Genomic DNA, 24,562 nt, shown 5'->3' on the forward strand with positions numbered 1-24,562 from the left:
TATATATATATATATATATATATATATATATATATATATATATATATTCATATTGAACATATTTTCACATTAGCCATGTTGTAAAGAATCATTAGAACCAATGGGAGGAACCACAAGAAAGAAGAAACACGCGTGCGAGTGTAAGAGAGAGAGAGAGAGAGAGAGAGAGAGAGAGAGAGAGAGAGAGAGAGAGAGAGAGAGAGAGAGAACAAATAGATCAGCATTCTGATTCCATAGTTCTTTTTCTGGATGTGGAAAGCATTTTCCATCATGAGTCCTTTGGAGCTGTCTTAGATCCTTGCATCGCTGAGATGAACTAAGTCTATCAAATACTTGGTCATCATACAGTGTTGCTGTTGTTGTATACCGTGTTCTACTGGTTCTGCTCACTTCACAAAGCATCAATTCAAGAAAGTCTTTCCAGGTTTTTCTGAAATCTGCCTGGTCATCATTTCTTATGGAACAATGGAATTCCATTACATGCATCTTCCACAGCTTATTCAGCCATTACTCAATTGATGGGTATCCCCTCAATTTCCAATTCTTGACCACCACAAAAAGAGCTGCTATAAATATTTTTGTACTTGTGGGTTCTTTTCCCATTTTTATTATCTCTTTGAGATACAGACCTAGAAGTGGTATTGCTGGGTCAAAGGGTATGCACCATTTTAAGCAGTCTTTCCCAAACAAAAAACCTGGGATTCATCCAGAGTGACAGGAAATTCAACAAACAAGGGCTAAGATGGATAATCTTCAACTAGTTGAATTTCTTCCTAGTATATGTGTCTGGCCAGCATGATCAACAGTAAATATTCTGTCACAGAAGTCAGAGGTTCACAGCAAAAAAGTCATTTCTGGCCACATCTGTCAAAGCCTCTTGTCTGATCTTAACATATGGTGGGATGCACCTTAGGAGATGAGGAGGGCATTAAAGGCTTTGGATTTGACTCTACCAGGTCAAGTGCTGTGTTGTAACCAACAACCAATATACACAGTAAGGTCTTTGGTACCTTGAACTGGAGGGGTCAGTTGTGTGCCTGGGAAGATGCCCTCTGCTATTGAGAAGGATCTTGGTAAGCCCTGCTGCCCTCTCCTTACTTCCTCAGTGAGGTCATGATAGATAAATGTATAGACCATTCTCATAAAGATTTTAGAAAGATTAGAAAGTAGCAACCTGGGTCATTAGTTGCTATCTTCTTGGGCATTTTTAGAATAGGGACTAGACCTGTGATTTTATTAGTATAAGGTACTCCCAGGTACCACCTCTCCGGGTCAGTACCTCTTTGGTAATTTATAGTTTTAGAGAGTCGCCTAGAGCACTGAGAGGTTTTGTGACTTGCCCAGGCTCTCACAGCCAGTAGGTATCAGAGGCAGGATTTGAACACAGGTCTTCTTGGTTTCTAAGCTGTCTTTTTTTATTAGAAGATACCTCTAGGATGGCTAAGTGGCACAGTGAATAGAGTACCCACCCTGAAGTCAGGAGGACCTGGGTTCAAGTCTGACCTCAGACACTTAACATAAAACTAGCCATGTGACCTTGGGCAAGTTACTTAACCCCAATTGCCCTACCTTACCCCCTCCAAAAAACAACAACAAAAAAGAAGATACCTCTTATTTTTAGTCATGCTCTTTTCCATTCTTTTGGAAATCATGGTCTTCTTTCAAGCTATCTTGAAAATCAATTCTTCATGAGAACAATTAAAACAGTGACAAAAAAATTGGCCCAAGTATTATTATAATCACCAAGGCTGGTCCTAAAGAAGAGGTACCTTCCTCCCGTCTTGGCAGAGAGGAAGTGTGGCACTGTGGATAGAGGACTAGCTCCAAAGCCCACGAGATCTGGGTGGCTGTGTGAGCATGGGCAAATCACTTAGCCTCATAGTAGCCATTGCTGTTGGTCCTTCAGGTCTAGAAGAGGACTGATGGCATCAAGAGGGAAATGTCCTGATTTGCAAAGGAACTGGGTGCAAGTGAGGCTGACTTGCACAAAAGCATCAGCCTCACTCTTTCCAGAGTCGTAGGAGCCCAGTGGCAAAACAACTACTGGAGATGGCCCAACTATGGCACTAAAGGGTTTGCAAAGCACTTTCCATCTATTATCTCACTTGGTCCCCATAACAACCTCTTAAGTCAGGTGCTACTTTTATTCCCATTTTACAGAGAAGGAAATTGAGGCTAGGAGAAGGTAAGTATCTTGCCCAGGGTCACACACTCTTCAAGACTTTAAGGTACAGAGAAAGTGTTAACCTCCATTGGCCTAGGGAGTTTCTTATATCCAGAAAATCACAGATCCAGTCCTCTTTCTTTCCAAAGATGGAGTACTAAGAATTTAGAGCATTTTATATACTCTCAGACACAATTGGGGTATTGGTTAGTTTTGATGAATGGGTCTTTTTTTCTCTTTTTTTATTCTTCATTATAGTTAGTTGGTTCTTTGGGGAAATGAGGGAGGAAATGTTCTTGGAAATAAAGTTGTTAAAAACAAACATCTGTAAAAAAAGGTTTTTTTAAAGAAAATAAATCCTTAGTATCTATACAATTGCATAGGATTTCCTCTGTAGCCAGATCTATTTCCTGAGTTCATTTTCTTGAATGTCATTGTCATTTCTTCACCAAACTGTTCTGTTACTGAGCTAGGTCTGAGTAGTGTGAATAATGACTCCTCTGAATTGGTTGCATTTGTTTAAAGTTGCACTTTTCAAAATTATAACTTTGTAAAATATGGTCATTGCTTCCAGTTCAATGGAAATATGTGGTGTGAATCCAAATAATGTAACCACTTCCAATTTACATGTGACCATGCCAGTATCATCAATGATGAGAATTGATTGCTGTGGAAATAGTCAGATTTGGTGCATTTCATGTCCTTCTAGCTTCATCTAGAAATGCTCTTGGGATAATTCCATTAGTTGGATTTCTTACCATGTTTTCTGTAGGTTTGCTTTTCCTTCCAATGTATTTCACGGTTTAGTGAAAAACTGTAATCTGCCTTCATCCTCCCCCCAAATATTTTGGAAATAAGTTTGTGCTCTAAAGCAATGTTTCTCTTGGCTGCTGTGATTCACTTCCTGGCAAGAACATGAAGTGTTTGCTGCCTAAGGTTTGGGGTTTTTTTCCCTCTGCTCTTCTGGTTTCCTCCACGTGATGATCCGATCAGTCAACAACTATTAGCTAAGGATCTAATCTGTGTCAGGCTCAAAGGAGAGAAGCTTCACATGCCTGGAATGCTTTCCTTCTTTGTCCCTGCGCCCTTGGAGCCCTTAGCTAGATTCAAGACTCAGCTCAAGTATCCTTCTCCCCCAGATTCCTCCCGTTTTATTGTTTGTGTATATAATCTGTTTTCACTTAGTTGTAAACATGGTGTTTCTCCCCCATAGAATATAAGATCCTTGAGGGTAAGTACTGTCTCATTTTTGTTTTTGTATGCTCAGTGCTTGGCATAAACAAACTGTTCTAAGAAATATCAGTGATTGAAATAAAAGTCTTCATTTGCTCACTTCTCATCAATTTCTTTATTCATTTTTCTAAGAACTATCTTCCTATTTTACAGCAATTTCTTTGTATCTTTGGTTTCATTTATAGAAAAGGTGGCAATATAGACATGGTTCTAGACATCTAATGGTGTATGAATCACTTGTTGGAGAAAATTTTCACAGAGTACCTACAGCATTTGGGGAGGTGGGGTGTGGTTTCTGGACCTGTGGTTTCACTATTCTGTATGTACAGGGAACTATTGTTGAAGAAACTCCCACTCCCAAAGCATATCCCCATTTAATCTGCAACTTCTAGGCTTAGAAAACTGATGAAGACATTGAAAGGTTAAATGACGTGTGCAGGGTCATACAGTCAGTATTGTCAGAACTCAAATCCACCTTTCACTAGAATATAAGCTTCCTGAGAGTAGGAATGGTTTCATTCTTTGTTTGTATCCCCAGTGCCCGATTGATGTAGCAGCAGAAACATTATGCACAGTAGGTATTTAATAAATGCTTGGTGCTTGATTGATTCATGACTCTGATGCTGGCTCACTTTAGACCAATGCTTCTTAAACTGTGGGTCTCAACCTCATATGGGGTTGCATAATTGAATGTGGGGGTCATGAAAAATTTAGCAACAGTAAAAAGTTTCTGAATGCATAATGACCAAAATATCAGTATCAAATATTCCTCCAAGATTTAATTCTTTATGCAAAAATAAGCACATCCATCTCATTAGTATGCAAATTTGCTTTCATCTTTAATAAATGGTAAAATTATTATGTATATTAAAGAATTTTCAAAAATAAATTTCTTTATGATTTATTATCCATAAATGTTTGATTTTATATACCTATATACCCAAGGTCACATAAAAATTCCTTGAGCAAAAGGGGTCAAGAGTGGAAAAACTTTAAGGAATCCTGTTTTAGACCATCACATGCTGCCTCTCTTAGTTACCTTTTATAATTGATTTGAAAGTTGTAATTCTTAGCATTCTCTTTCTTCTCCCTTCCTTTCCCCCAACCCCACTCCCAACTCTACTACTGTCATTATGGAAATCTATGGAGGCTCCACAGGACTAAAGAGTATTTTGTGTTTTTACCATGGTGAATTACCAAGACCTAAGAGAAGGCAGTAACATTGGTAAAGCAGAAAGAATATTGGTTCTGGAGTCAAAGGATCCCGGTTTCCATCCTGCCTTGACTCTTAGCTTTCTGTGTAAACTTGGATAAGTTACTTCATTTCTTCTTGTTTTCCTTATCCATAAACTAAGGACGTTGGACTATATGGCCTTTGAGAGCCCTTCCCCTTTTTGATTTATGGTCATATCTGGTTCACTGAAACTCCCTGGACCTTGACTTCCTCATGTGTAAAATGAGAGGGTGGATTAGATGGACACTCAGGTTCCTTCCAGCCCTAGATTTATGAGTGTATAAAGTCAATATTTCATGGCCAGGCTGCTGGTGACAGCCCCTCCACACTTGGCTAGGCTGATTCTTTGGGCAGCAGATAGAGTCTGTTAGGAAGACAACAATCAGGGTCTTTTCAGCTTGGTAGAACCCACCAGTCCTTGTGTTCTATCCTGTATCACTAATCAAAGTTATTTTTCCATCAAAAAAAGCATAAGATAAGCACACATTGTCATATACCATGTTCTCCTAAAGCATGTATGTCTTCTTCTTCATAGACACAGCTATTTCCCATGTAGGAAATGCTAGAGAAGTGGGGCAGGAAGATTTTCCACAGCTGAAACTCATTTAGTGTCACAGGTCAGGATTAGCCACAAACATGAAGGGTCAAAAGAACACCAACAGAGAAACCACACTCAACAACTCACATTGGAATATCTGCCTTTCTTATGAGTTTAGACCTAGTTTTTAACCAGTTTCATGAACTATAATCTGACCTTAGATTGGATCCTAACACTATGCCTCCAAATGGTGATGAATTGAAAATATCTCTTTTGTTTTTGCTTGCTGGTTACCTTGCCATATCTGCTCTCATGGCTGAACTTTTTACCTTAATTGATCCTTCACTTTAGTTCTGGCAACTTTGAAATGTGAGATCTCACAACCACAGATAGTTCCTGGATATGTCAGACCACCCTGCTAACAGCATAGCATTCTGTGGAGGGCTCTCTATCTCAGGTGCAAAACTGTACCCATCAAGGCTACTACAGATTTATGTGGTCCTCACTGCAGCAAGGCAATACTACTCTTCTATAACTGATTCTTGCTCCAACTCATCATAGTTGCAAACTATCCTCAAGTCTCCCATCATCTACTCCCTCAGGTGAGGATTTCATCTTATACTTTATCCAGAAAATCAAGGTCAGTCACCAGACCTACCTCTTCTCTCTTTCTCCTCATCTAGCATCCTCTTGACATCATATCCCACTATTCCTTACTCCTGTCTCTGATGAAGAAGTGGCCCTTCTCACCAGGGCCAATCCTTCTATGTGAAATCTTGATGCCTTCTCTTTGTCTTCCCAAGCAGAATACCCCCACTATCATTCCCTTTCTTTCTCTAATTTTCATGGTCACCATATCAGTTTCTTCCTTGCTGCCCAGAAACATATGCATAGCTCCCTCATCCTGAAAAAAAAATCTCACCAAATACTGCCTTCCCTGATAACCTATCACCCTATATCTCCCTCATCTTCCCAGCTAAGTTCTTTGAAAAAGCCATCTATACTCAATGCCTCCATTTTCTCTCTTCTTCACCTCTTCTCAATCCTTTGCGGTCTGACCTCCAAATTCATTGCTCTTCTGAGACCTTTTTCTCTCCAAAGTTACTAGTGATCTCTTAATTGCCAAATCTAATGACTTTTTCCTCACACTTCTTTTTTATTTCTTTGAAGCATCTAACACTGTCAACACCAATGCAATTTTCCAAGTATATTCTTAATAGCTTGTCATATTGGTGGTATAGGAGTGAGCAAAGCTTCCTTTTAAGCAATTGATCCAGGTTTGATTCCTAGTCTATGAACTGAGTATTTTGAGAGGCAGTCTGGGAAAGATCACTGAATTTGTAACAGGAAGACCTGAACTGATCCCACATCTGTAACTTGTGACTCTGGCCAGGTCACTTAATCTCTATGAACCTCAGTTTCTTCATATGTAAAATATGGCGGTTAGACTTTATGACTTCTCAGGACTCTTCTAGCTCTAAGTCCACCTGAGATCCTGTGATCAGGACCAGGCTGCCTATTCTTTTAATTTTTCTTAGTTTTATAGATTACCATGGTGAAAGAATTCAACTACAAGCAGGCACTTTATAAGTAATGAGCCTCCCTCCAGTTGCAAACAACAGATTTGAAATCAATGGGTCCAAATTCTACTTCTTATAATTCTCACTCACAAGAAACTAGGAAAACTCTTCACCTCTCAGGTGAACCTCTATTTCCTCATTTGTAAAATGAGGCAATTGGGCTACATGACCTCTGCCCACTCTAAATCTGCAATCCTAAACCATATAACTTCTCGGTACTTACCTAGGCTAGTACTAGGAAAGCAAAAATAGTGTGTGACGTTGGGGTTTTCCAGTTTAAACATTAGTTTTACAGACTTGTTCAAAATGCAAATGCCACCTGAGAAGGGTGACTGTCTTTCACAACTTCATGTGAATTCACAAAAGACTGCAAATTTCAGTTCCAGGAAAGAGGGGTGGGTGGAACTTTGGACAGTCAGAAAGTAGTTTAAGAGAAATGAGCTCCTGGGGAAGTAAGAATAGGGAGAAGATGTGAAAGAGGTGAAAGAAGGAAGCAGGAACCAGCTGTAAAATTTGACCCAGAGTCATTAGTTTCCTGGGTGCTTCTGAAAACCTCTGAACATGTCTAGTAAACAGATGGACTTTTCCTTCTATGCTGGTTATGTTGAGAGAATGCATCCTTTGAGCAATAGAGCTGCTAACTCCAGAGGCCCTTTCAGAGCCTAAATTTCTATCTGCAGGGTTTGCAGTAATATCTATATCTTTCTTCAGGACAATGAATGTGATCACAGATTTGAAGGTAAAAGGACATTTCCTGATGTTCCCAGGTGTTAATCCTTTCCCTATGTTTCCCAAATCACTTTGGGTTGATTTTGTATACATCCTATATTAAAAGCAGTATAGCACAGGGTCAGCAAGACCTGGATTCAAATCCTCCCACTGATCATAATAAAATCCTTCCCCCCTTGTGTGACCTTACACAAGCTATTTGACCTCTCTGTGTTCTAGACAAGTTTATAAGAATATGAGTTGCAGAGAAAATACTGATCTTCATTAGTAGAGGGAGTTTACTCACCTAGGAATTTCCTATGCTAATGACATCCCAGATCTGCTCTCTTTCCCCTATGCCTAAATGCTGTAATCTACTAATCTCCTGACATATTGAAGTTCCCTGGCAGAAGGTAAGCTCCTTGAGGGCTTGCATGATCTCATTTTTGTGTTTGTATTCCCAGAACCTAGCAGAGAGGGAGATGCATAGTAAATACTAGTTGTTGCTGATTCCTTTAAGTCATGTCTCCATGATCCCCTTTAAGATTTTTTTGGCAGAGATACTACAGTGGTTTGCCATTTCCATCTCCAATTCATTTTATAGATGAAGAAACTGAGACAAACAGGGTGAAGTGACTTGCCCATTATCACATAGCTAGTAAATATCTGAGGCTGGATTTGAATTCATAGAGATGGGTCTTCCTGACTCCAGGTCCAGCACTCTATAGCTGCCCCATATCTAATGCAAAAAATGCAGGGGTGGCGATTATGATCTCAGACAAAGTTATGGCTAAAATAGATTTAATTAAAAGAGATAAACAGAGTAACTACATTTTGATAAAAGGTACCATTGATAATGAAGCAGTACCAATGCTGAACCTATATGCACCAAATACTATAACATCTAAATTTTAAATGAAAAGTTAAATAAATTACAGGTGGAGATAGATGGTACTACTATAATAGTGGGGGACTTTAATCTCCCCCTTTCAGAACTGGATAAATTTAATGAAAATATAGATAAGAAGTCAAGGAAGTGAATAGAATTTTAGATAAGCTAGATATGATAGATATCTGCAAAGAATTGAATGGAAATAGAAAAGAACACACTTTTTTCTCAGTAGTATTAGCACATAAAATTTTATAGTTAAAAGCAGAAATATTAAAAGTAAATAATAAATGTTTATTGAGTGATTGATTGACACTGGGAAGTCTTTGAATCCCACCCCTTCATTTTATGGTAGGGAAGGGGGACAAAGGGATAAAGGGAGTAGTGAGAATAAGACCTAAGTGTGATACAGATGATGTGTGAATAGTAAATATTTTTATCCAAGATTCCTGACTCCAAATCCAGCAGTTTCCCCTATACCCCACACTACTTTTAAAATTAGATTTAACTATATTTGTAATGGACAAAATTTTGACCATAATAATATATACTCTTTACATTAACTTGTTGGTCAAAATGGAACATAAGCATTATATATAATTTCGTATATAAATATATAAATGACATAAATTAAAATGTGTAGCTTTAGTCATGTTATTTAACAATCTTTGCTTTCCTTGACTACACCCCCAGTAGGAAAAAAGAGCTTTGAGAACAGAGGCTTTTTCATTAATGTCTTTGTATCCATAATGCCTAATGCAATGTCTACCATGTAATACACATTTCACAACTACTTACTGAATTAAAGTTCAGTGACCTAGGCTCAAAATGTCAGTCATATTTAACTCTTCCTTATTCCTCACCTATACCTGTCCAGTCAATTGTCATGTCAGGCCAATCCTCTCTTTCCATTATCTCTCACACCATTTTCTTCCTTTTTACTTAGATTGATATCACCCTAGGTCCTACTCTCATTACCTATGTCTCCCTACCTCTAACCTCACCCTTTCCAATTTGTCTTTCATAAATCTGCCAAAGCAATCTTTGGTGGTGCAGAAGGATTTGGACAATGTCAGTCCCCACTTGAAAACTTTCCATGGCTCCTTATTGGTTTAAAAAAAATCTGCTTTCTCTATAATTTAAGACATTCCAGGTGTCACGGTGGATAGAGCTCCTGAGCCTAGAGTCAGAGAGACCTGAGTTCAAATGTAGCTTTGAACACATTCTAGCTGTATGACCTTGGGCAAGTCACTTAACCCAGTTTACCTCAGTTTCCTCATCTGTAAAATGAACTAGAGAAGGAAATGGCAAACCACTCCAGTATCTTTGCCAAGAAAACATGAAGTGGGGTCACAAGGAGAGAGACAGGACTGAAACCACTGAACAATATAATCTAGCTCTCACCTAATTTCCAACCTATATCTCTCTATTCTTGTATCCATATTCTTTATTTACCCTATATTCCATTCAGTCTAGTTCTACTAGCTGTTCCCTGATCTCATCTAGCCTTCCCCCATTTCTGTGTCTTTGTATTCACTCCATTTCTCCAACAATTTAAATAACTGTCTTTCTTCAATGTACAGCTAGAGTCTGCATTATATTTTTCTCCATCATTTTCTTAAGACAATCAACAAAACAATAAATCAATCCCTAATGTGTAGCATTTACTGATTTCCAAGGTATAAATGCTCACACTGAAAATTCAACCTCTAACTCTCCTAAACTGGTTTGAACTGTATCCAGTGCACCCTATGGACCTAGAAGGGACCTTAGAAATCATCCAATCCACAGCATCGTGACCCCTTTGTGTCAGAGTCCTCCTCTTTGGAAATCTGGTGAAACTTATGGCATCCCTTCTCACAATGATGTTTTGTTGCCTACATTCATAAAGGAAAGAAATGCTCAGTTTCTATGAGAGGTTAGTGAAAATGAAGATAAAATGTTTTTTCCCATTCAAATTCACAGACCCACTGAAATCTGTGCAAAGACCCCTGGTCTAGTTCAACACTCCCTCACTTTACAGATAGAGAACTTGATCTCCAGATGAGTGAAATGACTGGCCCATGGGTACCCAAAGCATAGGACATGAGGTAATGTTTGAAACTAAGGTTCCCTTGACTCTAAACCCATAGCTCATTCATTTCATTGCACATAATGCCTTTCCCTTTACCATATGTATCTTCCCTCTATAATTTTCTTGGAAAATATCAACAAGGACTAATTCCTCCCTTACCAATTGCATTTGAGGGCCATATCTTTCAGTTAGAAGTGTTGGGGGTGGGGATGCTTTTTGTTACTGACGTTCAAATGATGTCTTTCTGTGTGTGTGTGTGTGTGTGTGTGTGTGTGTGTGTGTGTCCACGCGTGCGCACTAGGCAGGGGTGGGGAAGCATTCCCTGGATTCCCAGAATTGTGGCAGTCTCCCACCCACACATCAGAGCTTAGATATTTCAGCAAAGGACAGAAAAGAAAAGAGAAGCTGGTGACTCTGGGACAGAGACCAAGAGATCCTGACCGGTAGCATGGGAACTGTCCGCTCTGATCTGTCAGTGTCCCTGCAGCACAACTCAGGGTCAGTAAAAGAGGGCTATGTTTGGGTCTATGATCGAGGGGTGAGAGGGGGTTTTCATCTGAGAGCTGGGGTATGACTGAGAGCCCTGATGACCAGGAGTCTTGCTCACACACTTAGGTTTAGGACCTGTCTTGATTCACAGTATAGAATTAGAACTTTCAGGGACTTCCAAAGCCATCTAGACCAACACCTCATTTTAGAGATGAAGAAAGTGAGGTTCATAGATATTCAGGGGCTGTCCCAGGATCACAAAGCTAATAAATGTGAGAAGTGGTATTTGAACCCCAGAATTTAATCCTAAAGACCACATTTTTAGTTATGTTTTCCAACCAAAATGAAAAAATAGAGAATGAAGATTTTTGTCTTTGCATTGGTGTTATAGATGTTCTCCAAGCATATTACCAAAATGATCAGCCCATTCCTCTAAGAAACCCTAATTTCCTTAAAAATTCTGCTTGAAGCACCAACTACATGAAGTCTTTCTTGATTCTTTCCTAACTAATGCCCTATTCCCAAAAATTACTTTGTTTTTATTTTGTGTATATATGTATGCATTGTATTATGGAAAGATAAATGGATACATAGACAGATAGATAGATACACTGATAGATGGATACATTAATAGATGGTTGTATAAAAAGATAGAGAGAGAGAGAGATAGACAGATGGATGGATGCATTGATAGTATATATGTGTGTACATATGTATATTTGCATGGATGTACATATCTAAGTATGTATGTATGGAAGGAGTATATATGTGTGCTTGCATATATGTATATATGTGTGTATGCATGTATGTATGGGAAGAGGAAAGAAAGAAGAGAGAAAGAGAGAGAGGGAGGGAAGGAGGAAGAGAGAGAGACAGAGAGACAGCGAGAGAGAGAGAGCACATTAGAGGCAGAACTAGATTCAAATCCTGACCCTGATGCATATTGCCTATAAGACCTTGGCCAAATCACTTAATGTGTCCTATCTATCCTAGCTGTACAAATGTCTTTTACTTTTTTTTTTTTATGCTTTTTGGAGGGCAATTGGGGTTAAGTAACTTGCCCAAGGTTACACGGCTAGTATTTTTGTGTGGGTGTTAAGTGTCTGAGGCCGGAACCTAACTTGGGTCCTCCTGACTCCAGGGCCAACGCTCTACTCACTACACCACCTAGCCGCCCCTGAATTTTTTTTTCTTAAGCAATTGGGGTTAAGTAACTTGCTCAAGGTTACACAGCCAGTTATTTCTGGGTGTGGTGCCAAGTATCTGAGCCCAGATTCAATCCCCAGGTCATCCCGACACTGGGGCCAGTGCTCTTATTCACTAAGACACCTGGCTGCTATTGCAAATGTCTTTTAAATGTAAATAATTTCATATAGATATTACAATTTTACTTTGGAAAAAACTTTCATCGTACTATCTCATTTTTCTTTGCCTTATAAATTTTTTAAATGTGTCAATCAATGCAGCTTGGTCCTTCAAGGAATTCTAAAATGGCAATCCTTCTACTAACTTCAGACTTCAGTTTTCTCAAGTGTAAGACAAAAGTGGGGGGGGGGGAGTAGATTGCCTGTGAAGCCATAGACTTGGAATCTTCTGATCACACGTATATACTTTCTTCTAATTGGATGTAGGCTCTTTATAAATTCTTCTTGAATTTCCAGCCAGAACCAATGACCAAACCTTTCTTTGTTTCATACTCAGAGATAACTCCATCTCCCTGTACAAACCCAGCCAAATTCTGAGACAATTCCTTCTAAACAGTACCAAATATCCATCTCTTTCTCATGTTAATTGATTAATGCTCCTGATGAATCAGTCTGCTAACCTTGTCAAAAAAGAAAGGAAGATTGACATGACCTGTTTTTTTAAGGATCCTGTGCTGGGTTTTGTGATCATCGCTTCCTTTTCTAAATTCTCAGAAATCAAACTTTTAATGATAATTTTTAAAACTATAATTTTTTTCCAGGAATCACATACAAGCTCATTGTCCCATAGTGTTAAAGGTTCCATATTTTTAAAATAAGGCAACGTTTTCCCTTTTCCAGTACTGAGACACTTCTCGCATTCTTCATGGGCTTTCAAAGTAGGCTAATGAAGCAATGAAGATAGGTGAGAGACAGATGTAATTTCAGTGTAAGGACATGCTTCCTAATAACTAAGAGTAGTCCAAAAGAATAATGGATGCTTTGGGGGATGTTGTGGGCTCCTCTTCACAGGATAAGATGACTATAGACAGAAGTTGGATGATGTTTTAGGGGATGCCTGCTTAGGTATCAGTTAGATTTGGCTATTTATTTCCTCAACCACAAAACAAATGCTTAAAATAAAAAAGACACATTGACAAATATTTAAAACATGACACAATAATTCATAACTCCTATCAATTCAGGAGACTGATTATGATGATGGTGGTGGTGGCAATGAAACTGGTATTTGTGTAACAAGATTTTTTTTTGAGGCACTTGGGGTTAAGTTACTTGCCCAGGATCACACAGCTAGTAAGTGTCTGAGGTAGGACTTGAACTCAGGTCTTCCTTACTCCAGTGCTCTATCCACTACACTATCTAGCTGCCCCTATCTAACACTTGAACATTTGCAAAATACTTTGTATACTTTACTTCACCTGATCCTCACAACTACTCTTACCTAGAGACTATTACATCTCCATTTAACAGGTGAGGAAATTGAGCTGTGGGAAGTTGTGACTTGCCCAGAATCATACATGAAAACATGCAACACTTTTTGGACTGCTGAACAGGCATTTCTACTTCACCTCGGCTCAGCACTGTCCGAGCAACTTTTTCAAGGTCCATGTCTTTTAGCCAGTCAGAGTATGACTTGGACTCACCCTGTTGTTGGAAATCCTCTCATCTGAGAAGCTAGAGCTGCAAGGATTATCTCCTGTCAGCCAGCACCAAAAGAGGCATCCATGGATTCCCAAGCACCCAAGGTAGCCATCAGATCTGAAAACTCTTTCTTTCAAGAGTACAGATCAGTCTCCTAACTCAGGGAAAGAAAGACAAATAAGTTAGCATATATAAAGTGCTTTGTACACTCGAAAGCATTATACAAATGCTATTTATCAGAAGAGGCTGTTAGAATTTGGGGATGCAATTTCACATATGGTCTCACTGTGATATCTGAACAGCTGGGGAATTGGGGGAAGGGGTGAGAAAGAGAAACTTCCTCCCTTCCTTCATGGGAAGCCTAAGAGAGTCCCAGTCAGAACAGAGGAAGAACAGAAGAAGAAGAGAGTGAGGGAAGAGATTTGCTTACCTTTGAAAATCTACTGGGTACTATCAGCAACACAGCCCTGTCCCCACCCCTCTCACCACTAATCCATTTCTCTTCTCTCAGACTTCACTGCTAATCTTGAAAATGTTGTCCTTATTCAATACTCCCACTTCCTCACCACTCCCTCTTTGCAACTCTTTGCGATCTGACTTCTCCCCAGCCCCTCTCCTACACACTCATATGCTTTACTGAAGTTTCTCTCTTTAAAGGCCAGAGGGATGAAATGTTTACCAAAAGAACACAGGTAGTTTCCGCTTCAAAATCTTGGTCTTATTCCACTACACTCTGATATCTTCAATCCAAGAGACAAAATTTTGCCCCCCCCCCCAAAAAAAATAGTTCCTTTTTTTGTTTCATCAGCGGAAATGATGTTTGGGAGGGAGGGGTTCCATTGAATTTTGAGATAGAGAACCTGGGTTCAGACCTTGCCTCCATCAATTGCTACCCATGAGACTTTGAGTAAATTTCTCTGGGCCTCTGTTGCTTCATCAGTTAAATGAAAAACGTTGGACTAGATAACCTCTAAGGGTCCATTGAGGTCTAAATCTATTTTCCTAAAATGAGACATTTACTAGCTATGTATCTCTGGTCAAATTCAACCCTATTTGCCTCAGTTTCCTCATCTGTAAAATGAGCCAGAGAAGGAAATGGGAAACCATTCCAGTATCTTTGTTAAGAAAACTCCAATTGGTCATAAAGAGTCTGAAACAACTGAAAACAATTGCACACCAACAAAGGGAGATTAGTGTTTGCATTCTGTGTAATCTAGGATTATATCTGCTAGAATAATCTTGTCAATGTCTCTTACACACATGGGTTCATGAAGTTATTTTTTGAAGCAAATCTGAAAAATCAGAAAAAATAATCTTGAAAGTAACTTCCTAAGGTCCTGATGCATAGGAAGACATCATATTGTTGGTAGAGAACAGTTTCAAAGCATTGTAACTGAGCCAGTGAAATACCTTTGAAGGACTGAACAGCCTTCACTATACTCTAGAGGCCAGAGAAACACTCAAGATGCCAAGGCATCTGGCAGTGTACAAAGTGAATGAGTCTCTGCTGATCTCTGAGAATGGGGGGGAGGGGAGTGATGAAAGTTACCCACAGGTCGTAAGACAGTATCCAATTGTCCTTCAATATTGTCCTACCTAATGTCTTAAATATGTCCTTCTTTTGTTTGTGAATTCATTATTAAGAGCAATTCAAAAGTTATGATTAGAAATGAGAAGAGGAAGAAACCCGTCTCTTATGGCATAAACATCTCTAATGGCATTTATCTGTTTTCTTTCCATAAAATGTGCTAACAGAAACAACAGCTTTAGGAACATTGATAGCCAAGTATCATAGTATCCAAGTATCATATCCATGCTTTCATCCACAGGGTGATTTGTAATAATTTGCATAAATATGCATAATTTAGGCTCATCTTAAATACCCTTTTAAATCAAAAGAAGCAGGGTTGATTTATGTTGTCATTTCTCCTGAAGAAACTGTATCTGTTTTTTATTCAGGCAAAGCCTGGACCAGCAAGCAAAGTACTAAACTCTCCCCTTTCCTGTCTTGGGTACAGGTTGTACCAGCACAGGAGAAGTTCAGTGGTTGTGAACCTACCTGGCCTTGAAGTGTTCCCTGGAGATCTCCTGGTGCCAGATGGAGTGGCCAGCTACCTGTGCCACCCAGCCCTGCTGCTGAATTCAGGTCACTGTCAGAAGGTTTTGGTTTTTTGAAGGAAGAACCACAGGACTTAAACCTAGCAAAGCCAGTTCATATTATTTGAAAGTGGCCATTTGACTTAGCACTAGCCCATCAGCTACAGGGAATGTCTCTGTAAGGAAGTTTGCCCAAATGGGTATGGAGGATCTTTGACCTGAAAAGTTCCACTGAGTCCAATCCCCACATTTTACAGATAAGGAAAATAATGTCCCAAGAGATTAGGTAATTTGGGGGGCGGGGGGGCAGCTAGGTGGCACAGTGAATAGAGCACTGGCCCTGGAGTCATGAGGACCTGAGTTCAAATTCGGCCTCAGACACTTAACACACACAAAAAACCTAGCCGTGTGACGGCAAGTCACTTAACCCCAATAGCCCTCCAAAAAGCGCAAAAAAAAAAAAAAAAGACTGATGAGAGATTAAGTAATTTGCCCGAGTTCACACAGGTAGTGAGTGAGAGAAGAGGGAATGAGATGAGCCATTTGCAAAGACCAACCCTCAGTCACTGCCACCACTATCATCATACTGAATAACTGCTAGATGTGGAGTTAGGAAGATCTCGATTCAAAGCCCCCCTTGCACCCTTGCAAGTTGTATGACCATGTGTAAAACATTTAGACTTTACAGGCCTCAGTTTCTTCATCTGTAAAGTGAAAAAGTTGTATTCTTAAGATCCCTAGTGTCCTTTCCAATTTCCAAGTCTATGACTCTATGATCCCAGGATCAACCCTTCCATCCTTTGTCTTACAAGTTCCTTCAGGCCAGACTCCCAGGGTCACACCATCTATGAAACTGAAATGATGGAACATTTACTGCATCTGATACCAATAGAATCTTAGGGAAGATGCAGAGGTCTTAGCACAGGTCTGTTGTCCTACATCCCATGTTAACAACCTGGATCTGCCACTCGCTGCTATCTGACCCTGGAAAAAAACCATCCCATTTCTCTGGACCTCAGTGTTCTCATCTATAAAATGAGAAAGAAAACAGTGATCCTAAGGTCCAGTCATATAAAAAGGCATAACTACAGTCTTCAAGTTAAGTCCCCTATTTATCTGAGAGTATCCAAATCACAGAACCTTAGAATACTTAAAAAATCACCTGGCCCAACTCCCTTATTTTCTTTATGAGGAAAAAGGTCACAGAGAGACAAAGGGATGGACCCAATCCTCCACAGCTGGCTCATGACAGACCTTGGACCATAATTGGTCTCTTGATTCCTAATCCAATATTCTTTCCATTAGACCATGCTTCCTCCCACAATCCATGGACTGAAGATTGTGACATATATATATATGATAACCAAAGCCATGTTCTGTATACCTGAATCCACTCTTGTAAGCTTTTTAAAGCATTTAATTTCCATAAAAAATTGTGCATTGAAGCCCTACCCTGATGCCTCCTCATGACACGGAGGTGAACCCTTGGTTCTTGAAGGCCATAACAAGAGAGGATAGGCTCTGGAGAGTCTCATAAAAGCTGGAAAAGTGTTCGGTATGGCCAAATGCTGACTGTATATCTGTCATAAAAGAATCATCTATGCTATGTTCACAAAGGCTCATTCTCAGCTTGGCTGCAGGATGATTTAATTATTACTATTATCATAGCAACTCACAAAGACATAGAAAGGTTGCAACCTGCATTAGCATATGAAGTACCCACACCAATGGAATTACTGACCTTGGAAATGTTAAAGAATAAACTGTACCACAATTCCTCTGTGGTGTATAACTGAAAGCTCAAGTCAACAAGTCTCTAATCTTAGCATTGAATTAGGTACCATAATGACTGAAAAGATGTTTCCTTTCCTCAAAATAACTCAGTCTAATTCATGAATGAATGAATGAAAGAAACCAGATACTGTGGCTGGGGACTCACATAAAAGCCAGATAATTCCTGGCCTTGGTGAGCTTACATTCTAATAATGAGAGGCAATACCTATAGGTGAGAAATGACCAGGGATGGAGATTTGGGTATAGGAAGTCAGAGAGATGATAAGTTGATCCTTAGGGCAGCAAATTAATTAAAATAACCTTTCCAGAAGGAATGTTAGCATTTACTCAATGATCATGTCCAAAATCATAGATGGATCCAATGTTGTGTTTTCTTCCAAACAGTAGAATGTAACTAAAGGTGGAGGTAAGAAAAGGGAAGAATTAATGGAAGACTAAAGATAGGAGATGTCAATTTGAAAATTTCTATTTCTTGAGCCATCCAAAGGTCAGGACTCCACATGTTAGCAGAGATTCAAAGATATATTTTCTTGATCCATTATCATAATTACACAGAAAAATTACTTTGTTCACTCTAAAGGAAAAATTGCAATTAGTGGGACTCAACAAATGCTAAAATAAATACCTTAAAACACCAGGTAATAAACAGTTAACATTAATACTTGCCTAGAAAAAACTCACCTTCCTCTTTTAAAAATCAGTGAGATGGCCAAAGGCAAAGGGAGGATGGATATTCAGTCAGACAAATATCTCCCAATGGCCCCATTGAAAACCCACTGTGAGGCATGTCATTAGCAATAAATTGCGGCCCAGATAATTACCTTCGTTCTGCTGAATTGAAAGATGGGGCCATTTGATGAATCTGATTAGAAGGAGAGAGGTATGTAAACAGGGCCTATTTTGTCCATTTTATTTGAAGAACTGTTAGCTCATGCCACCTAATCCCAAGAGTCTCTTCTCAGACTTTCCAGAGGTCCCATTAACACTTGCAGTACTGTTTCAGTAATACTCAACGAAATCCATCCAAGTAGGGATGGCAATATACAGGAAACAGTGAGCCAGAGCTTTCCTACTTGGTCTTAAATGGCTTCCTTCTTGGTCCACCTTGAATTCCAGCTACTTGAAAGGAAGTCAACAATGTGAACATCTCCAGGCAGATGAAAGTAGCTAGTCTCATAATGTCATTTTGTTTCTCACTGCTTCTGTATACTTCCAAATTATGAGTGGAGCTTGGATTATACAGTCCCTTGGGACTCAAGATTTGTCAGCACATATCCAATCACTTATATTGGGATGGTTCAGGGGCGGGGAGCCTATGGCCTCAAGGCTACATGTGGCCCTCTAGGTCCTCAAGTGTGGCCCTTTGACTGAATCCAAACTTCACAGAACAAATCTGTGGGATTTGTTCTTTGGGGGATTTGATAGTCACCCTAATTCCTACTCAGTCTAAAAGATCATAGATTTAGTTATAGAAAGAACCTTCCTTCCTGGAAGTCTAGCCTCCTCATCTATAGGAACCTACAAAGGTTAAATGACTTGATTATAGTCATATAGATAGCAAGTGACAGAATAAGATGGTGGTATCACTGGAAGGAACCCTAGAGGTCATCTCATTTTATGAATGGTGACACTGAAGCCCAGAGAGATTAAATGTCTTGTCCACAGTCATGTAGGCAATAAGTCAAAGCACCAAGATTATAGTATTATAGATTTATAACCAGACCATCAGGAAGACAAAGGATATCTCATCCAACTCCCTCGTTTTCAAATGGTAAAACTGAAGCCCACAGAGGTTAAAGGATTTGTCTGTGGTCAGAGAGATAGTAAATGGCAGAACTGACATCATGGCATTATGGATTTAGATCTGGAAGGGACCTTGGAGGACATTTAATCTAACAATCTTATTTTAGAGAGGAAGAAACGGAGGCTCAGAGAAGCCTTTTTAGACATTAAGCAAGTAACTTGTTTAATGACATTGTTAAAGTCACTTGTTTAGTATCAGAAGTGGCATTTAACTCCAAGGTCAGGCTTCATTATATAATTTGAACAAATAGAAATTCTCATTTTGTTCCCTCAAGAGAGAAATAGAATTAAAAACAGGAAAATTTTGGTTTGGCTCATTAAAAAAAAAGTTTCAGAAAGCCTCATGCTAATCCATCATTTGTTTATAGAATAATACCTTTTCTTTCATTTCATTTACCAGAACCGAAAAAGCTGAGATGGCCATTCTCCAAGAAAGGCGTGGTGAGTGTCATTTAATATAATTCCTCTTTTAATTAAAGCTCCAGCAGTTTAGGACAAAGGACCAACAGCTGAAGTGTTTCTTTCAGCTCTTCCTCTTTATATGGAGACAGGTGGCAGGTGAAATTTAAATGAGATTACAGAAGTGGGACTGGTGAGAGAGCATGCCAAATGGGGCTTTGTGCATTGAAACAATACCAAATACCAGGCATTAAAGAGCCCTGCCAAGAGCAAAGCTCTTTCTCCTGACTTGGGATGCCCCCTCCTCCCCATACTGTTATTCTTTAACTTTCTAAATCTATAACTACATATACCATCGTCAGTAGCTCATTTGATTATAAGGAGTCCTTATGTGAGTTGTTGGTAGAACTGGGTTGTTTTAAAGTATTACAAAACTGATGAGCTAATCCAAAGAGGGATTCCAGAAATGCATTTCTATTTCAGGGAAAGTGAGCTGGGCTTGAATGAGTTCTTGATTGTGTTCTGTTAAATCTGTTCAGAAATGTATTCATTCAAGACACTGGTAGCATGTTTATTTGCTAGAGCAGAGCCTGGCCACCTTTGAAAGAGGGGTTGCCATGGTCCAAATCCTTTTTCTTCTGTTTTGGGGGTAAAAGGGCTAGTGTATTCAAGAGCAAGAACAGCTGACTTCTGGCAGCTGAAAGAAGGGGAAGCAGTTGAGAAGTGGGAAGAAAAAGATGTGTAATGGCACCACCAATTCTACTGGTTATAATAAGGAATAAGCAGGATGCTGAAAATTGTCTTTTTTTTTTTCATTAAAAATGGACCTGTCTACCAGCTTATACAACTAATCCTGTCTTAGCTGCTCTGTTACACTAATTGGGAATGGGAGGACAAAAAGCAAAATAACAACTGACTACTTTGAAAACTGACTAATTATCATAGGATTTTTTAGTTGGGAGGGATGCTAGGGATCATTTAGTCTAAGCTCTTCATCTTCTCAAGGAAGGATAGGATCACGAATTTAGTAGAATATAAGCTCCATGGGGCGGCCAGGTAGCACAGCGAGTAAGAGCACCGGCTCCAGTGTCAGAACGACCTGGAGATCGAATCCCGGGCTCAGACACTTAGCACCCACCCAGAAACACCTGGCCGTGTAACCTTGAGCAAGTTACTTAACCCCAATTGCTTAGGGGCGGCCAGGTGGCTCAGTGAGTAAGAGTACCGGCTCCAGTGTTGGGACGACCTGGAGATCGAATCCCGGGCTCAGACACTCAGCACCACACACAGAAATAACTGGCTGTGTAACCTTGAGCAAGTTACTTCACCCCGATTGCTTAAAAAAAAAAAAAGAATATAAGCTCCTTGAGGGTAGGGACTGGTTCTTATCTTTATATTCCTAGCACATAATAGGTACCAAATAAATGAATTTTCCTTTTCAAATAATAATAATAATAGCTAGCATTTATGTAGCACATTAAAGATTACAAAGCACTTTTTGGATGTTGTCTTGTTTGATTCTCACAACCGTGTGAGACAGGCACTATTATTATGCCCCTTTTGCACATGAGGAAACTGAGGATGTAAACTGACTCACCCAGGGTGCATAGTTAATAAATATTTGAGGTATAACTATATAGACCATCTTCCTGTCTCTAAGTACAATGCTCTAGCCCTCCACCACCTTAGAGGTCATTATCATTGGATGGTTGTTGTGTGTGTGTGAGCTTCATTTTTGGTTTTTTATTTATTTATTTATTTTTCCAGATTTCCTGATGACCCCAGTTCTGGCCCACCCTACACAGTTCAAAATCACTTTGTAATTACTTGTATCTATTTTTCATATACTGATTTTCATGTGAGTTGTTTCTCAAATAAGATGTAAATTCCTTTAGGGCAGGGACCATTTTGCTTTTGTTTTTGGATCCCCCAGTGGCCTAACACAATGCCTAATACAGGGTAGTTATTCAATAAATGACTGATAAATTGAATCTTTTCCTGTTACAGATAAAGAAAGGGAGACCCAGCAAGGTTAGGTGATTTGTCCAAAGTCACTCAGGCAATATAAGTGGAAAAGCCTGAATTAAAAATCCAAGTCCTCTGGCTCCACATTCAGCTTGCTACCCACTACCCCACACTGTCTATCAATCCACATGAAGACCTAGATTGCATTAAGGGAGAAAGCTAGAGAAGTGTGATACATATATTGAGTTCATCATCCCAAGAAACAATTGGATTAATTCCTTTTATAGGGAAAGTGAAAAAGAAAGAAAGGTAGGCAAGATGGCACCATTAAAGGGGAACCATAAGATCTCCTAATTTCTTTGAGGTTTTCTAAGTCCTTTCCTCAGAACAACACTGTACAGTTGGAAAAGCAAGGACTTTTAGTATCATAGGTTGAAAGTTTCAGAGAACCTTAAATATCCTCTGGTCCAAATCCACTGTCTTACATAGGGGGAGACATCCCATTTTATCAATGGAACTATTACCATGGAACTTACTTTCCACTACCTTAAAATGATGCTTCACCTTAAAACCTTTTTGTCAAAACCAATAGTTCTTACTACAATCTTGCTTTAAGTTTTTATTTAAAGGTTTTTCACTAGTTTTTGTCAAAAATCCCTGGCACATATTTGATTCTATTTACCAAATATTTACTAAGAACCAATGCAATGTTATAGGTACTAGAGGGAAATGATATAGAAGACATAGTCCCTATTCTCTTGGGGGTTCACAATCTAATAAGGAGGAAATAATAATAATTAATAGAAATTAGCATTTACATAGCACTTTAAGACTTCCAAAACATTTTACATATCTTATGAATATGGAAACTGAAGCACAGAGGTTAAGTGACTTGCCTAAGATCACAGAGCTAGTAAGTGTTTTAATGTCTAGTCTTCCTGATGATAATCTTTTTCTTATCCACTACTCCAAATACCTGCTAGAATACAATAGAATGGGGCAACTAAGTAGAGCAATAGATAGATTACTGGGCCAGGAGTCAAGAAGACTCATCTTCCTGAGTCCAGATTTGGCCTCTCAGACACTTAGTAGCCATGTGACCCTGGGTAAGTCACTTAATCCTGTTTGCCTCAGTTTTCTCATCTATAAAATGAGCTGGAGAAGGAAATGGTAACCACTTTAGTATCTTTGCCAAAAAAAACCCAAATGGGGTCACAATGAGTCAGACACAACTGAATAACATATGAAGGAGTGCTAAATGTGTGGGAAAGGTATGAGTCTGAGAATAAAGACTTTTATTTCATTCTTATGTAAAAATTACAATCCTCAAAATAGCATCATAGCCCCAGCTATAGTGGATTCAATTTGACAAACATTTATGAAGCACTACTATGTTCCATGAAGTGAGAATACACAAAGAAAGTCCCTACACCCAAAGAGTTTGCAGTCTACTGGGAAAATGAAAAACGTACATAGAAAATGCAGGATGATTTCAGGAAAGGCAGAGTACTAATAGGGGAGAAGGTCAACAAGGGATTCTTTGGAAGATGGCATGTGTACCAAATCTAGAAGGAAGCTAGAGATTCTGGGAAGTGGTGGGGTCAGGAATCTAAATGTCTCTGGGATAACTCACAAGCCTTAGTTTAAGAGCAAAACTGCACTTTGAGGTAAACTATAATGGTTTTGGTAAGTGCCTAGAGACCCTCCTCCCCATTCCCTTAGTCAAGAAGATATGGGTTAAAGTCCTGCCTCTGACATATCAGTCATTCAACCAACAAGTCTTTATTGACACAGTCTGATTGCACACACCTCTCAATGGCCAGGGAAATTTCAAAGATGGGGGTTCTTAAGCTTTTGTGTATGTCATGGGCCTATTTGCTAGTCTGGTGAAGCCTATGGACAAAAAAAAAGTTCTTAAATGCATAAAATAAAACACACATGATTACAAAGGAAGCAAATTCTATTGAACTGTAGTTATAAACAAATATTAAAGACCTAAGTTCATAGATTCCATGATAAGAATCCTGGCTTTAAGACTATAAATTGTAGGACAGTTGTTAATCTGCAAAGGTAGAGTTTCCTCACCAGGGAGCTCCCCACAGCAAATCACGAGTGCAGTACACACACACACACACACACACACACACACACACACACACACACAACTGCTTATTACAGCCTTGGAAATGATAATAAAGCTAAACATATTCTAAGATTATGAGATCTTAGATTTAGAACTGGAAAGGACTTCAGAGAGGATTTAGACCAAATCCCACATTTTATACATAAAGAACCTGAGGCACAGAGAGGCTAAGTGATTTTTCCACGGTCACATAACTAGTAAGTATCAGAGGTGGGATTTGAATGCACTGACTCCAAGCCTAGCACTCAGTGGTAACTACTATTCCACAGTCGCCTAATTCTCTGAAAGAGTTAACATAACTGGAGGAAGGGAGCAGTTTATGCGCTCTTCACCAAGAGACCTCCTGGTATGGGCTCTCAGGGTTGCCAAGCTCTCAGAAGCTCTAATAATTGCAGGACCCAAGATTTGCCAACTGGTACCTACTCCCCAACAACTCCTACGGCCCATTGTCTCACTGGGTTTCTTTTCTCATTTGATATACTGGTTTCCACAACATTTCGGTTGCTATGGTTTCAGACATCAACAAAAAAACATAGATCTCAAATACTGTAGGATCACACACACACACACACACACACACACACACACACACACACACACACACAC

At 39.3% G+C, this 24,562-nt stretch overlaps 1 protein-coding gene across 5 annotated transcripts in view; it reads left to right on the top strand.

The window, feature by feature from the left end:
• Positions 1-24,562, top strand: part of PLEKHG7 (pleckstrin homology and RhoGEF domain containing G7) — an 86,418-nt gene that overhangs the window by 19,014 nt on the left and 42,842 nt on the right. For 4 of the 5 annotated variants that reach the window (XM_069095150.1, XM_069095152.1, XM_069095153.1 and 1 more), the window contains exons 4-5: positions 15,774-15,901; positions 19,850-19,890. In XM_069095150.1, the coding sequence (XP_068951251.1) occupies positions 15,774-15,901; positions 19,850-19,890 (169 nt within the window). Of the gene's footprint in view, positions 1-10,710; positions 10,919-15,773; positions 15,902-19,849; positions 19,891-24,562 lie in introns of those variants that run through there. The other variant, XM_069095154.1, reaches the window with a different exon arrangement.

The sequence above is a fragment of the Petaurus breviceps genome, unplaced genomic scaffold (assembly GCF_028583685.1).
Source record: "Petaurus breviceps papuanus isolate PSGF00001 unplaced genomic scaffold, PetGlider_PUasm1.0 225, whole genome shotgun sequence".
Taxonomy (NCBI): Eukaryota; Metazoa; Chordata; class Mammalia; order Diprotodontia; family Petauridae; genus Petaurus; species Petaurus breviceps.